The sequence below is a fragment of the Nicotiana tomentosiformis genome, chromosome 11 (assembly GCF_000390325.3).
Source record: "Nicotiana tomentosiformis chromosome 11, ASM39032v3, whole genome shotgun sequence".
NCBI lineage: Eukaryota > Viridiplantae > Streptophyta > Magnoliopsida > Solanales > Solanaceae > Nicotiana > Nicotiana tomentosiformis.
The window spans coordinates 55517821-55534559 of NC_090822.1; the positions used below are offsets into that span (position 1 = coordinate 55517821).

At 38.2% G+C, this 16739-nt stretch overlaps 1 protein-coding gene and 1 long non-coding RNA gene across 2 annotated transcripts; one reads left to right on the plus strand and one right to left on the minus strand.

The window, feature by feature from the left end:
* The first annotated feature begins 7505 nt into the window (after positions 1–7505).
* LOC104103608 (uncharacterized) lies at positions 7506–8804 on the plus strand. The gene is made up of 2 exons (XR_687942.4): positions 7506–7633; positions 8079–8804. It is a non-coding gene; the product is annotated as an uncharacterized lncRNA (long non-coding RNA).
* Positions 8805–10351: 1547 nt separating this feature from the next.
* On the minus strand, positions 10352–12525 carry LOC104101335 (polyol transporter 5-like). Its single transcript, XM_009608774.4, has 2 exons — positions 12299–12525; positions 10352–11956 (listed from the first exon to the last, which is right to left on the minus strand). Exons 1-2 carry the CDS (start codon positions 12432–12434, stop codon positions 10563–10565), a joined length of 1530 nt encoding a protein of 509 aa, XP_009607069.1. The 5' UTR covers positions 12435–12525; the 3' UTR covers positions 10352–10562.
* Positions 12526–16739: the final 4214 nt, after the last annotated feature.

Below are 16739 nucleotides of genomic sequence, written 5' to 3' on the forward strand. Positions count from 1 at the left end.
CGTTAATGCTGTCAAATAGTACTAGTATGTAAGGCAAACACCAATCTTAGTAGAATGAACAGTGAAACAAAGAGAAGGCAGTCATAATAATTAATAAGTACTTCATAGAAATACAAAGAAACACCAAGGATCACATAGTTTCCAATTCAATCTTTCCATCTTTTTAGATTAATAATCTTTAGTGCCAAAGCCACAACTCACAAATGCCACCGTGTTTTTACACGGAGTCCGGTCTCGGCCTGACCGACTAAGCCATCTCAAGTGAGACATATCCATATCCACCATGTAAATCACTAATTCCAACACAAATGCCACCATGTGTACAACATGGCGTCCGATCTCGGCCCGATCGGCTAAGCCATCTCACTTGAGACATAACCTCTTTTAATTGTTCACTCAATTTACATTTCTTTCCCATCTTTCGTTACATGGCACAAACAGCCTCATTTATTAAGTAATTCTTGGCACTTGGGAACATTTTACAATTCAAGTCTTTTCCTTTTTATTCGCTCAAATAACATCATAATTCATGTCGATAAGTACCATCATATAAGGCATTGCACACATAAGAGAAGGAGCTTGGAAAATCATAATTACATTCTTAAATAGCATGATGACATGGTAACCATCTAAAATAATTAGGGAACATAAATCGTTCAATCCAACACACTAAGGCAAACAATTCTAGTATGATCAAGTTGGAACTTACACCAATTATTAGGAAACCAGGAGTTCGATTCTAAGAAGAAGAGAGTTAGCCATACATACCTCAATTGCGCTTCTTTAGATTCTACAATTATCCGAAACCCTTAGCAACCTCAATCTATTTTAGTAATATACAAATTGAACCCATAATTAGGAAAACGTTCATGGTTCTAGCTCACTTTTTCCCCACACTCTTTATCACACATGCATGCAAGATAAACCATCCTCATACCCATGAAGTATCACCCTAGTACCCCATTATAGCTGTGTTTGAAATTAAGAGTTGGGGTGATGAAGCCTCACCTTTTAGGATGATGAATTTGGTGCTCTACTTGAATATTTCCAAAGCTTTGAGTGATGGTTGAAGATCAATTTGATGAAAAATTAGGTCCTTCCTCTAGAACCCTCTCTCTCACTCTAGAAATATCAGAAAAAATAGACTAAAGAGGTGTTTTAACGGAATGGGGGTCGGGTTTTAAATTAAGAAAAAGGGTGCCCCGACACAGGTCTGCAGTCGCATATGCGACCGCATAATGGTTATGCGGCCCGCAAAGTGACCGCAGAAATGGCCCTCAGGGGCCTAAACCTTCGGCCCAGATATGCGACCAGTATGCGGTCCACATACTTATTCTACGGTCGTATAATGTACTGCAGAACTCCCTCCGTAGAAACCCAAGAGGAATTATGCCACCAATATGTGGTCCGCATAGTGATTATGTGGTCGTATAATCGACCGCAAAACTAACCTCAGATTGGCCAAACTTTCTGCTTCACTCTGTGGCCATTATGCGGTCCGCAGAGTGATTATGCGGCCGCATAATGGGCCGCAAAAACGCGTTCATCTGCTAAACATTTTTCTCTAAGTCCGTAGGGTACTGTTCAATCCAAAAAGTCCGAACCCCCATAAAACTTTAGGAATTTCTACTATAGTAATACAGGAATCTATCTTGGTGCCACGAAACCCTGAGTTTTTGGTTAAAAGTTTTACGGGTCCATACAGGTCAGGTGCTTAGTCGTCGCATTCGAAGGAGGGAGACTGCGTTCACGTAGCCTGTGGAGTTGGTGAATCGCGATCGCATGCTGGAGGCCATGTTTTCGAAGGGTTAACTGGAGGCTGTATTTTTTTATGCTTTGAGAACGCAAGACAGTGGACGCGTTTGGGTAGGGTATCACTAGTCAGACTGATATGTGATATAATTTCGAGACATAAAAGGGTTATTCTTTCTATATTGAGCTATTTTCCTTAATTGTAGTTATATTCTCAGTCATGATATTACATCCGAGTATTACATCTGTATCTCTGTGAATTCTTTATATATTATCTCATATGTTATGGGTACCCCTATATATGCGATACAAGTTGAGCTGAATACTGTAAGATGTGAGCATTTGACACTTGAGCGGTTGATGACTAATCTTGGGCTACAGAGTCGATTGGATACTGATAGTGAGGTGATGCGTGCGTTCCCGATTGTGTCGAGTGGTATTGATTATGAGGTGAAGCATGTGCCAGGCCCCATATTGGGCTAAGTGATATTGATCGTTGACGTAGATCCGGTCAACACTTGGGCTAGGACCCGCCCCTTCAGAATCAGGTATTAACATGTGGGTGCAGGCACACAGAGCATATATGTGGTTGGTAAAGGACTTGTATCAGACACCCGTACAGTACTGAGTGTGGTTGTGTGTGATGATTGAAGGGTATTTATCCCATGCAATACATGTGCTGAGATTTGATATACTTTATGATTTAACTGAGATATTGTTGATTTTGACATGTATACTTGTCATGCAGGTATAAGATTACGTTTCGTTCCTTAATTGCTATTCTTGAAAAGCATGCTTATTTCTCCTCTTATTGAGAAAAAGTTAAATTTGATATTACTTGAGCTACTTTTTCCTTTTCCTATTATTATACCATTATTGCTGTTATTAGTTGTTGGAAATGAATACTGGACCTTGCAAAGCTCGTCACTACTTTCAGCCCCAAGTTAGGCTCGTTACTTATTGAGTACATGAGGTCTGTTGTACTCATACTACACTCTGTAGTTTATGTGAAGATCTAGGTGCTGCTGGGAGATGTGATTTCTAAAGAGTGGCATCAGTACCAGTTTTGGAGATTTCGAGGTAGCTACTATTTGTTCCAGTCCTTCAATTCCCTATTCTTATAGTTCATGTTATTACTATTCCATCCTTCAAATAATACTACATTTTTAGTTCAAACTCTGTATTTAAATTTTGTAGAGTTGCTGACTCGATGACATCAGGCCGTGGGATGGTTTTTGATTGTACTATTGCTATTGACTTCTGTTATTTATGTTATTCTACTATACTATTTAATACTGTCATGCAAGTTTATTTCTGCTTATTTGGTTTTGACTTACCTAACAAGCCCCGTTAGGTGCCATCATGGTTCCGGTGGGATTTTGGATCATGAAAAAAGTCGAACTCTCCAACGATGTTCGAAGCCCCGAAAGCAAAGCCTTGGGCCAATGGAAGACCGTGTGTCCATCTCTCCGAAGAAGGTCAAATCAGACCTAGACTGCATGTATAATCTGATATTAATTTCTAGGAACCCCAAATCGAGACATGTCCATTGCATTAAAGGAGAAACATATTGCACATGGGAGAATCATTGATCTCGAAGTCATGGAAAGAAATAGCTGCATCGTGAAAATAAATTTTTCGAACTTCAATGCTGGAAAAACTTTCTCAGTCAAGCCTATCCCAAAGTTTTTGAATATCTTGTTCGAATGTTATATGCAAATCGTCGATCCCAAAAACCTGATAAAATCATATCTCTGGTTCTTAGAAAACTCGTTGTTCTTGATTGCTCTATTTTCGATTCCATCTTCAATTGAAAGTGATACGGATAGCCCTACCTTGTTTAAGAGCTCTTGGCTAAATGACTTCGAAGTTTCATTTGAACAAGCAAAGAAGTGCATTGCTGAAACATCCACTAATCGTTCCAAATCAGTTATGTCCTAGTGATATCAATTTTGAAACCAAAATTCTTACTCATATTGTTGCCACCACTATTCTTCCCAGAACATATTCTTTTTCTACTGTCTCAGCTCAGTAAACACAGAGTCAAACTAATATCTCGGGTGATTAACTTTATGCTCGAAAGTGCCGATGACCATAACGAGCCCCCCATATGGCATGATTATTACTCGTCTTTTGGGAGCACATTATATCCCTCTCTCAAACCTCCCGTTCCTTCTGGTGTCTAAGTGCTATAACTCAAGAGAATTTGCTAGCATGGGGTACACATCCGTAGAAGGAATATGGGTTAAAAAGCATGAGAATGAAAGCAAGACCACAACAAATCACTCCAAGGCAAAAGCGTCAACCTCTCACTTGCTTGATCAAGAACTGGCCGCAAGATTGGTGGCCATAGATTAAAAGTTAGACTCTATAAAGGAATTTGTTGCTGATAAAGAGAAAATGGTGGAAGACATCAAGGACACATCAAAGGAAATCATATTTTATTTTCAAAGTTTCGCGTGAAGCTGGAATGAATGGCGCAAGAGGCAGTTGGTGCATTCGGGGGAAGTGCATGACACGATTGATGGAATTTCGGTCACCATGACAACAAACTTCACTAGGCTGAAAGATGTCATCTGCAACACCCTCAATTACTTCCTTTGTTGATTTTATGTGGTTGTTTTAAGAAAATTTTTATTTTTGATTTATTTTGTGGAAGTACAAAATACTCAGTAGACTAGTCGACTACGAACTGCTTAGACTTACATTTTGCATGATCTTACATACCTACTTTAGTTGACTGCCCCATGGTTAATTCGACTATTTCTCTACTTATATTATTATTTCTTCTATATTTTTCTTTTTGCTGATGCCAAAGAGGGAGAATAATCTATATCTATATCAGTAGGAACATCAATCCAGGGAGAGCACATACTCAGGGGGAGAAAATCCACAAGCTCCTATCAGGGAAGTAGCATAAGTTGATCATTAATTAATGTTCTACTTATCATTATAAAAAAGGGAGAGATTTTTAGCCTTGTTTTATTGATGAATTTACTTGTGAAATTGCAGGATTACACCGATGAAGGTAAATATACTTACTCAAAAAGAAAAATAAAATGAAGGATAACTGACGCATAAGCAAAAGGAAGGCAACAGATTACAAGGAAAGAAGAATCAATCGAGAGTTGGAAGATAGCGGCTTACAAGGAAAGAAGAATCAATTATGGTGATTCAACCAATGAGGAATCTCGCCAGCACAAATCAAACACTTGATGGAGTTTTTCACTAAGAATGTCCTAAATAAAAGCAAACCACAAAGAAAGCATATATGCGATAATCAAGCAGTATCTTGGAAGGCTCCCAACTTTATTCTTGGAATATCTTCCAAGGATCAAATCTCTTGGGTTTTAACCTCTCTGTTAAGCAGAGATTAAGGAAATGATCTGAGAAAAATAATTGTGAAGTGTGAAGAAGTCACACAACCGTTTTATAACAGTTTTAATAAGGATCCATCGCAGAGAACCCTCTTGCAACCCAAGACGACTAGACTAGAATTTACATTGAATTTGAACTACTATAAAAATATTGTTGTGCAATTTACTTTACTGTAATTTATTATTTTGCATCGCACTTATATTTACAGATAGTACCATAGTCAACTATATTGGTTAAGTAGTTTGCTAAAAGACATAAAAGTCAAAAATAATTTAATTCACCTCTTCTTATAATTTCATAGTTTTCATTCTACCCTGTACCATTTAGGTGTAGAGTTCAACTCAATTATAAGGTCTTCCTCTTTTTTATGTTTATCATGTTCTAGTATACACAAACCAACTTATCCATCACCACAAGAAAAAAGAATTAACATGTATATTTTAATAATTGGCAATGCAAAATGTCTAGACTTCTTTCATATTTGAACTCAATATTGATCATTTCTTCGGGAAGATAAATGAGAAAATAAATTACCTATATCTAAAGAAAACATATTTAAAAGCTTCTTTGTATTAAGAATGCTGTCCTATTACATTTTGCATTTAAGGACTTGTTCAAAATCAACTACTTAAACCCACCTACTACCTTGCAGTCATTTTCTTATTAGCTTGAGAAGGAGTCTTTTCCTTTTTTGTCCTCAAAGATTACCCAAATTTCCTCTATACTCTTGCCCTTATTTTCAGGCAAGAAAAAGTAAAATAAGATAGTTGCTAATACAATGATTCCACAAAGCACAAAAAATATTCATGCAAATGTTATCGTTTTCTATATTCTTTTTTGAACGAATGGCGCAAGAGGCAGTTGGTGCATTCGGGGAAGTGCATGACATGATTGATGGTATTTCGGTCATCATGACAATAAACTTCACTAGGCCGAAAGATGTCCTATTCAACACCCTTAATTACTTCCTTTGTTGATTTCATGTGGTTGTTTTAAACAATATTTTGTTTTTTGTCTATTTTGTGGAAGTGCTAAACACTCAGTAGACTAGTCGACTACTAGCTGCTTAGACTTATATTTTGCATGATCTTAATTACCTACTTAAGTTTACTTCTCCCATGGTTAAGTCGCTATTTCTCTACTTATATTATTGTCTCATCTATGTTTTTTTATTCTGATGCCAAAGGGGAAGAAGAATCTATATCTATATCAGTAGGAACATCAATCCAAGGAGAGAACATTCTCTGGGGGAGAAAATACACAAGCTTCTATCAGGGAAGTAGCATAAGTTGATCATTAATTAATGTTCTACTTATCATTATCAAAAAGGGAGAGACTAATTGCCTTGTTTTATTGATGACTTCACTTGTGCAATTGCAGAATTACACTGATGAAGGTAAATATACTTGCGCAAAAAGAAAAAAAAAAAGGATAACGGATGCATAAGGAAAAAGAAGACAACAAATTACAAGGAAAGAAGAATCAATCGAGAGTTGGAAGATAGCGGCTTGCAAGAAAAGAAGAATCAATTATGGTGATTAAACCAATGAGGAATCTCGCCAGCACAAATCAAACACTTGATGGGGTTTTTCACTAAGAATGTCCTAAATCAAAGCAAACCACAAAAAAAGCATATATGCGATAATCAAGCAGTATCTTGGAAGTCTCCCAACTTTATTCTTGGAATATCTTCCAATGATCAAATCTCTTGAGTTGTCATCTCTCTGTCAAGCATAGATTAAGAAAATAATCTGAGAAAAAAGAATGTGAAGTGTGAAGAAATTACAGAACCCCTTTATAATAATTTTAATAAGGAGCCATCGCAGAGAACCCTCTTGTAACCCAAGAAGACTAGACTATAATTCACATTGAATCTTAACTAGTATAAAAATATCGTTGTGCAATTTACTTTACTGTAATTTATCATTTTGCATCGCACTTATATTTACAGATATATCATAGTCAACTATATTGGTTAAGTAGTTGGCTAAAGGATATAAAAGTCAAAAACAATTTAACTTACCCCTTCTTGCACTTTCATAACTTTTAGTACTTTCATAGTTTTCATTCTATGCTGCACCATTTAGGTTTAGAGTTCAACTCAATTATAAGGTCTTCCTCTCTTTTATGTTTGTCATGTTCTAGTATACACAAACCAACCTCTCCATCACCACAAGAAAAAAGAATTGAAATGTATATATTAATAATTGAAAATGCATAATATCCGGGCTTCTTTCATATTTGAACTCAATATCGATCATTTCTTCGGGAAGATAAATGGGAAAACAAATTACCAATATATAAAGCAAACATCTCTAAAAGCTTCCTTGTATTAAGAATGATGTCCTATAGCATTTTGCATTTGAGGACACGTTCAAAATCAACTACTTAAACCCACCTACTACCTTTCAGTCATTTCCTTATCAGCTTGAGAAGGAGTCTTGTCCTTTTTTGTCCTCAAAGATTACCAAAATTTTCTATAGACTCTTGCCCTTGGTTTTAGGTAAGAAAAAGTAAAAGAAGATAGTTGTTAATACCATGATTCCACAAAGCACAAAGAACATTCATGCAAATGTTATATTTTTTGATTTTCCTTTTTGAACGAATGGCGCAAGAGGAAGTTTCTGCATTCAGGGAAGTGCATGACACGATTGATGAGATTTCAGTCACCATGACAACAAACTTCATTATGCTGAAAGATGTCATCTGCAACACCCTCAATTACTTCCTTTGTTAATTTCATGTGGTTATTTTAAACAATATTTATTTTTAGTTTATTTTGTGGACGTGCTAAACACTCAGTAGACTAGTCGACTACAAGCTGCTTAGACTTATATTTTGCATGATCTTACTTACCTACTTAAGTTGACTGCTCCCATGGTTAAGTCGACTATTTATCTACTTATATTATTGTCTCTTCTATGTTTTTCTTCTTGCTGATGCCAAAGGGGGAGAAGAATTTATATCTATATCAGTAGGAACATCAATCCAGGGAGAGCACATACACAGGGGGAGAGAATCCCCAAGCTCATATCAGGGAAGTAGCATAAGTTGATCACTAATTAATGTTCTACTTATCATTATCAAAAAGGGACAGATTGTTAGCCTTGCTTTATTGATGACTTCACTTGTGAAATTGCAGAATTATACTGATGAAGGTAAATATACTTGCACAAAAAGAAAAATGAAAAGAAGGATAATGGACACATAAGGAAAAGGAAGACAAAAAGATTACAAGGAAAGAAGAATCAATCCAGAGTTGGAAGATAGCGACTTACAAGGAAAGAAGAATCAATTTTGGTGATTCAACTAATGAGGAATCTCGCAAGCACAAATCAAACACTTGATGGGGTTTTTCACTAAGATTATTCTAAATCAAAGCAAACCACAAAGAAATCATATATGCGATAATCAAGCTGTATCTTGGAAGGCTCCCAACTTTATTCTTGGAATATCTTTCAAGGATCAAATCTCTTGGGTTGTCATCTCTCTGTCAAGCAGATATTAAGGAAATAATCTCAAAAAAAAGATTGTGAAGTGTAAAGAAGTCACACAACCTCTTTATAACAATTTTAATAAGGAGCCATCACAGAGAGCACTTTTGCAACCCAAGGGGACTAGACAAGAATTCACATTGAATTTGAACTAGTATAAAAATATCGTTGTTCAATTTACTTTATTGCAATTTATCATTTTTATTGCACTTATATTTACAAATAGTACCATAGTCAACTATATTGGTTAAGTAAAGAACTCTCTTGCAACCATTGCAGAGAACTCTCTTGCAACCCAAGAGGACTAGACAAGAATTTACATTAAATTTGAACTAGTATAAAAACATCGTTGTACAATTTACTTTACTGCAATTTATCATTTTGCATCGCACTTATATTTACGGATAGTACCATATTCAACTATATTGGTTAAGTAGTTGGCTAAAGGACATAAAAGTTAAAAAGAATTTAATTCACCCCTTTTTGTACTTTCATAGTTTTCAGTACTTTCATAGTTTTCATCCTACCCTGCACCATTTAGGTGTAGAGTTCAACTCAATTATAAGGTCTTCCTCTCTATTATGTTTGTCATGTTCTAGTATACATAAACCAACCTATCCAACACCACAATAAAAAAGAATTAACATGTATATATTAATAATTGACAATGAATGTCCGTGCTTCTTTCATATTTGAACTCAATATCGATCATTTCTTCGGGAAGATAAATGAGAAAATAAATTATCTATATCTAAAGCAAATATCTCTAAAAGCTTCCTTGCATTACGAATAATGTCCTATAAAATTTTGCATTTGAAGACATGTTCAAAATCAGTTACGTAAACCCACCTACTACCTTTCCGTCATTTCCTTATCAGGTTGAGAAGGAGTCTTGTCCTTTTTGTCCTCAAAGATTACCCAAATTTCCTCTAGACTCTTGCCCTTGGTTTCAAGAAAGAAAAAATAAAAGAAGATAGTTGCTAATACCATGATTCCACAAAACACAAAGAACATTCCTGTAAATGCTATCTTTTTTTTATATTCTTTTTTGAACGAATGGTGCAAGAGGTAGTTGGTGCATTTGGGAAAGTGCATGACATGATTTATGGGATTTCGGTCACCATGACAACAAACATACTAGGCTGAAAGATGTCATCTCCAACACCCTGAATTACTTCTTTTGTGGAAGTGCTAAATACTCAGTAGACTAGTCGACTACAAGCTGCTTAGACTACTCAGTGTAATCTCTCTATCAAGCAGAGATTAAGAAAATAATCTGAGAAAAAAGATTGTGAAGTGTGAAGAAGTCACACAACCCCTTTATTACAATTTTAATAAGGAGTCATCACAGAGAACCCTCTTGCAACCCAAGAGGACTAGATTAGAATTCACATTGAATCCGAACTAGTATAAAAATATCACTGTGCAATTTACTTTACTGCAATTTACTTTACTGCAATTTATCATTTTGCATCACACTTATGTTTATAGATAGTACCATAGTCAACTATATTGGTTAAGTAGTTGGCTAAAGGATATAAAAGTCAAAAAGAATTTAACTTACCCCTTCTTGCACTTTCATAACTTTTAGTACTTTCATAGTTTTCATTCTATGCTGCACCATTTAGGTTTAGAGTTCAACTCAATTATAAGGTCTTCCTCTCTTTTATGTTTGTCATGTTCTAGTATACACAAACCAACCTCTCCATCACCACAAGAAAAAAGAATTAACATGTATATGTTAATAATTGGTAATGCATAATGTCCGGGCTTCTTTAATATTTGAACTCAATATCGATCATTTTTCGGGAAGATAAATTAGAAAACAAATTACCTATATCTAAAGCAAACATCTCTAAAAGCCTCCTAGTATTAAGAATGATGTCCTATAACATTTTACCTTTGAGGACATGTTCAAAATCAACTACTTAAACCCACCTACAACCTTTCAGTCATTTCTTTATCAGGTTGAGAAGGAGTCTTGTCCTTTTTGTTCTCAAAGATTACCCAAATTTCCTCTAGACTCTTGCCCTTGGTTTCAGGCAAGAAAAAGTAAAAGAAGATAGTTGCTAATACCATGATTCCACAAAGCACAAAGAACATTCCTGCAAATGTTATCTTTTTTGATATTGTTAGAAATGTCATTGCCACCACCCCACTTACCAACCGGTTCACTGAAACTGCCAAACTCGAACCTTGGGCCCTTAGCCTAATAGGAAATATTTCTGATGAATAGACCCATGTTATTGGCCCAAGTCCAATTGAGAAAAATGACACATCAGCACAAACTGCAACAACACATAATGCGATGGCCCATAGTGGCTTATGATGGGAATTGTGTAGATACATTGAGCCCAAGCCAAGACCAGCTAGAGAAACAGCCATTCCTGTTGTACCCAACAACAGCATGGGCCGCCTTCCGAAATTATCCAAGAAAAGTGCTGATACAATACAAAAAGATGTCTTGGCTATCCCCATGAGGATAGTCACACCTACTAGTCCTTTTCGATTGTGAATTCCAGCAGCATTAAACACGGATGGCGTGTAGTAAACCACCGCATCATTTCCGGAAGCTTGCATGAAGAAGTTTATACCGATGGCAGCGACAAGAATCCGGCGAAGCGGCCTGCTTGGCCTTAGGAGTTCTTTCCAAACCCCTTGGCCTTTCCATTTACTTGGAATTGATCCTGTGCTATCACTTGGACTTGGGCCTACAAGCGAAGCAGCTTTTGTTATTTCTTCTAGTCTCAAATTGGCCTCATCATCGTTCTCTGAGGTTTTACGAAGCACTCTTTTCGCTTCTTCTATACGTCCTTTCATAACAAGCCACCGTGGGGATTCTGGCATTTGCAATACACCAATGCCAATGCCAATAGCTGGAACGGCAGCAATTCCAAGCATTAGCCTCCAGTTGATGTGGGCTGGTAAACCAGCTAGTGCATAGTTGAAAATATAGCCTAGTAAAATACCAACATTGATGAACACTTCAGGGAGCGATGTGAGCAAACCACGTGTCATGGCCGGCGATACTTCGGCAGTATAGACCGGAGCAATCATCAGTGAATAGCCAACGCCGATTCCGGCGACTACCCTTCCTGCCATGAGGAATGGGTAAGAAGGAGCCAGTCCCATCAGGACTGCACCGATCAAGAAAGTAGCTGCTGCCAAAATAATTGTGTATCTTCTACCAATCATATCTGAAGTCTTGCCAGATGCAAACGATCCAATTAGAGAACAAACATTCAATGACCCCACCAAGATTTCTACTTGAGAAGATGAAATCTTAAGATTATCCTTTATGAAAAGCACAGCTCCACTCATCACTCCAATATCTGCAACATTAAATTGCCAGGAGTCACTAATTTTTCAAATTAAACTGGTCAATAATTCATCTATTAGACATAGTTTCATTCCACGGCCCCTCGAGGCAACATTCTTAAAGCCAAGTAATGGGTGGATGAGCCATCAATATATTAACATTAAGATAATCAAGATTACCTCTTGTCATTAGTTGCATGTCCCAACCACCATTTCTTTTTATTTTCAATATTTTGAGATCAAAGATCTCGTTACGATATATCTCATACTATAGTGTAGTACAAATATTAAAGCAAATGATTGTACAACCACATGAGAAAAGTAAGGATACTGGCTATAGAAAAAAGAAGACTCACCATATCCCAAGAGGATGGAATTGGTGGAGGCCAAAAGGGCGCAAGCGAGAGCATACTTGTTCAGAGGAGCCTTCTTCTTAGAAGATTGAGATTCAACTTGACTAGTGTGTTCAGTTTCGACCTTATGCTCATCCATATGTGGATTGATAAAGCTCGAGTACTCTGCTTTAGATCTGTTTTTGTGTGTAACAAAAATGAGAGATCAATATATTATTACTTTGAGTATATATGAGACTGAAATGGATTATAAAGAGCTGATTTGCATGAATGGCTAACTTGTAGGATGGCATGACACGTTTGTTTAGGATTTCAAAAGTACTTGAAAGAAGCGCAAGCTGCGTTTTCGCCTTCGTAATATGTCTTTATCCAAACTAACTTTTATGTGACTCACTTTTTCCTTTAAAGACACCACGTCATTAACTCCCCAAATTCATAAATATACTTGCTTGAGCACTAACCGCGTGTTAGTTACACTGCACTTAGTTTGGATTTTTTCATTGTTCAAACTTCACAGAGATCTGGTGTCGTAATGTGTATACGGTTAAAATTAGGCCCACTCGATTTTTCTATGCTGACCGAGACCAATAAGTTGCATCGAAGGTCAACCCCGAAGTGGATCGGGTCAAGGCACGAAGACAACGTACCGAGCTCGGGATTCGAGACACCTGCCAGATCGAGTCCGACAACAATCGAGACCGAACAAGACAGGCATCGAGCAATACCGAAGATAGCGTAATAACGGAAAAGCGAGATATCCGCGACTGGTCGAAGATCATGATGGAAATCTCGGAACGGATCGAATCAAGAACAGTTGTTTAGTTTATCATGGGATTTCCTTCTGTAATTAGAATTATACCATATATAGAATTCCTCTACTATATAAAGGGGAGTTCTATCCATTTGTAAAGACACAACTGATACGAAAGCAATATAATTTTCTTTTTCGCTCACGCTCTTGTTCTTCAGCTTATTGTATTTTTATTGTCCTTGCATCAACCGGTTCGAGGATACTCTAACTCAAGGGTTGAGTTCTATTCAAACACTGGTTTGATTTACTTTATTGTACAATTCTGTCATTAACCTTCATATTTATCAATTGGTATTAAGTGAAGTCACGTATCCTTAAATCCACATTATAAGTTTAATTGTTATCCAATTTTAAAGGTAAACAGTTTGGCGCCCACCGTGGGGCTAAGGATCATAGTTATTGCTTAATACTAATTTCAATAACACACACTACTTTACACTTGTTCTCGTAAGAATCTTTATTTTCAGGACAAACATGTCAAACTCACAAGCAGCACCTACACATAGTGACAACAGCCTTGGATTTTACGGGGAAAGCGACAACACAACCGCCTCAGGAATCGAGGTGCCTCAGGCCGACCTCGAGGGAGCACCAATTGCAAATCCCGTCGATGTTAGTTCACATGTCGCCCTAAATGCAAATTTGGACGTTGAGCCCGAAGGTAGTATGCACAGGGAAGTTCGATCAGGTGGTCGAGGTACGCAGGGAGGAGAAGATGGTGAAGTTAGCTTCCAATTGATATTCGAAATATTACAAGCTCAATAGGCCGCTATAGTACAACTACAAAATAAACACCGAGCACCGACTAGGATCAAACCAAAAGTCGTTCAAAGGACCGAGCATGTGCCGAAAAGGTCGAATGCCAACGAATCGGGGACTGACCCCGCCATTATGAAAATGTTCGAGGAGCTCACTAACGGATTGAATCGGGAGAAAAGAAAATCGAGGCAAATGACAAGAAAGAAGAGACATATAACTCCCGGGTTGACCAAATAGTGGGGGCGCCGCCGATTCTAAAAGGTATGGATTCAAAGAAATTTGTACAGAAGCCTTTCCCTCCGAGTGCGGCACCAAAACCCATTCCGAAGAAATTCCGAACGCTAGAAATTTCCAAGTACAACGGGACCACTGACTCTAATGAGCATATCACTTCTTATACATGCACAATAAAGGGAAATGACTTAGAAGACGATGAGATTGAATCTGTTCTACTGAAGAAATTTGGAGAAACCTTGTCAAAAGGAGCAATGATATGGTACCACAATTTGCAGCCTAATTCCATCGATTCCTTCGCCATGCTTGCAGACTCCTTCGTAAAGGCACATGCCAGAGCAATAAAGGTTGCGACTAGAAAATCGGTCCTATTTAAGGTGAGACAAAAAGACAACGAAATGTTGAGGGAATTCGTATCTCGGTTTCAGATGGAACGCATGGAACTAGCACCAGTCACAAACGATTGGGCTGTTCAGGCCTTTACTCAAGGTTTGAACGAACGAAGTTCGGTGGCATCACGACAGCTAAAGCGGAATTTAATTGAATATCCAGCGGTAACCCGGGCCAATGTACATAATCAGTACCAGTCGAAGATCAGGGTCGAGGATGATCAATTGGGGACCCCTTCCGATTCCGCTTATCCAAACAGGCCCGTCGGCAGAACTCAAAGGGATATCGACAGAGAACCCCGGTCGAGCAAAGATCGGTATCTACCATACAATGCAGATCATAGAAACAGCGGCCCAGGACGCAATCCCAACCGAAATAATCGAAGGAACGATCGAAGACAGAGCTCTCGAGGGCTCATGAGCAAAAGTGTCTTCGATAAACATGCCAATCCCACAGAAGCACCATGATTGTCAGAATATAACTTCAGCATCGATGCATCAGGTATTGTGTCGGCCATTGGGAGAATCAAAGATACTAGATGGCCCAGATCCCTATAAACCGATCCATCCCAAAGGAACCCCAATCAAACATGCAAATACCATGGTACACATGGTCATAAAATCAAAGACTGCAGACAACTAAGGGAGGAGGTGGCCCGTCTATTCAACGAGGGTCACCTTCGAGAATGCTTGAGCTACCGAGCTAAAAACCATTTCAGAGAAAGAGACGCAAACAGGAAAAACATGCAGGAAGAACCACAAAACGTGATTCACATGATCGTTGGTGGGTTGGATATTCCACAAGGGCCCGTGTTCTAACGCACTAAAGTATCAATAACCAGAGAAAAACGAACTCGAGACTATGTGCCCGAAGTCGCTTTATCATTCAATGATGAGGAAGTAGAAGGGATCTCACAACCCCACAATGATGCTTTGGTAATCTCTATCCTTATGATAAAAATTTAGGTTAAACGTGTTTTAATTTATCAAGGAAGTTCAGCCAATATTATTAGATCGAGGGTCGTGGAGCAGCTCGGCCTACAAGATCAGATCGTTCCCGCAACTCGGATTCTCAATGGCTTTAACATGGTAAGCGAAATAACTAAAGGTGAAATCATCCTACCAGTAAATGTAGCCGAAACTATTCAAGAAACAAAGTTCCATGTGATCGAAGGTGATATGAGATACAACGCACTGCTCGGAAGACCCTGGATTCACAATATGAGGGCGGTCCCCTTAACCCTTCACCAAATGATGAAGTTCCCAACACTGATGGAGTAAAAATGGTATATGGGGAACAACATGCTGCCAAAGAGATGTTCGCGGTCGATGAAGTGATACCGGTATCGGCGCCTTCATCGACAAAAGGATCGGAGTCCAAAGAAAAACAGGAAGCTAAATAGCAACCACAGCTACCAGCCTCGACTCAATCGGAGAAGCAGGGAATGGACGAGGACGATGACTATTGGATCCCTCGATACTTCATAATCCCCGAGGATTCCGACGCCACCAAATCGATAGTCGAGGAGCTGGAGCAAGTCATACTGATCGAGCATCTACCCGATCGAAAGGTATACCTGGGTACGGGGTTAACCCCCGAGCTCAAGGAAAACTCATTAAATTTCTTATCAATAATATGGATTGTTTTGCCTGGTCCCATTTAGATATGACAGGGATCCCGCCGAAAATCGCTATACATCGACTGAGCTTGGACCCGAAGTTTCGCCCGATAAAACAAAAGGGAAGACCCCAGTCCGAGGTAAAATATGCATTCATCAAGGACGAGGTAACCAAACTTCTCAAAATAGGATCTATTCGGGAGGTAAAATATCACGAATGGTTAGCAAACGTAGTCGTAGTGCCTTAAAAGAGAAATAAACTTAGAATTTGCGTAGACTATAAAGATTTAAACAAAACATGTCCTAAAGACTCTTTTCCTCTGTCGAATATCGATCGCATGATCGATGCCACGGCCGACCACGAGATCTTTAGTTTTCTCGATGCCTACTCCGGGTACAATCAAATACAAATGAACCCGGAGGATCAAAAAAATACTTTGTTCATCACTAAGTACAACACCTATTGTTATAATGTAATGTCGTTTGGACTAAATAATGCTGGCGCCACTTATCAACGCTTAGTAAATTGAATGTTCAAAGAACAAATAGGTAAGTCAATGGAAGTTTATATTGACGATATGCTAGTTAAGTCCCTGCGAGCAGAGGACCATTTGACACATTTGTAGGAGACC

Bases quoted from the DNA above. Each gene is read 5' to 3' on its own strand.
- LOC104101335 (XM_009608774.4), bottom strand. From the start codon at position 12,434: ATGGATGAGCATAAGGTCGAAACTGAACACACTAGTCAAGTTGAATCT. The intron at 11,957-12,298 runs GTGAGTCTTCTT...TTAATGTTGCAG, and splicing joins TTCCATCCTCTTGGGATATG to ATATTGGAGTGATGAGTGGA.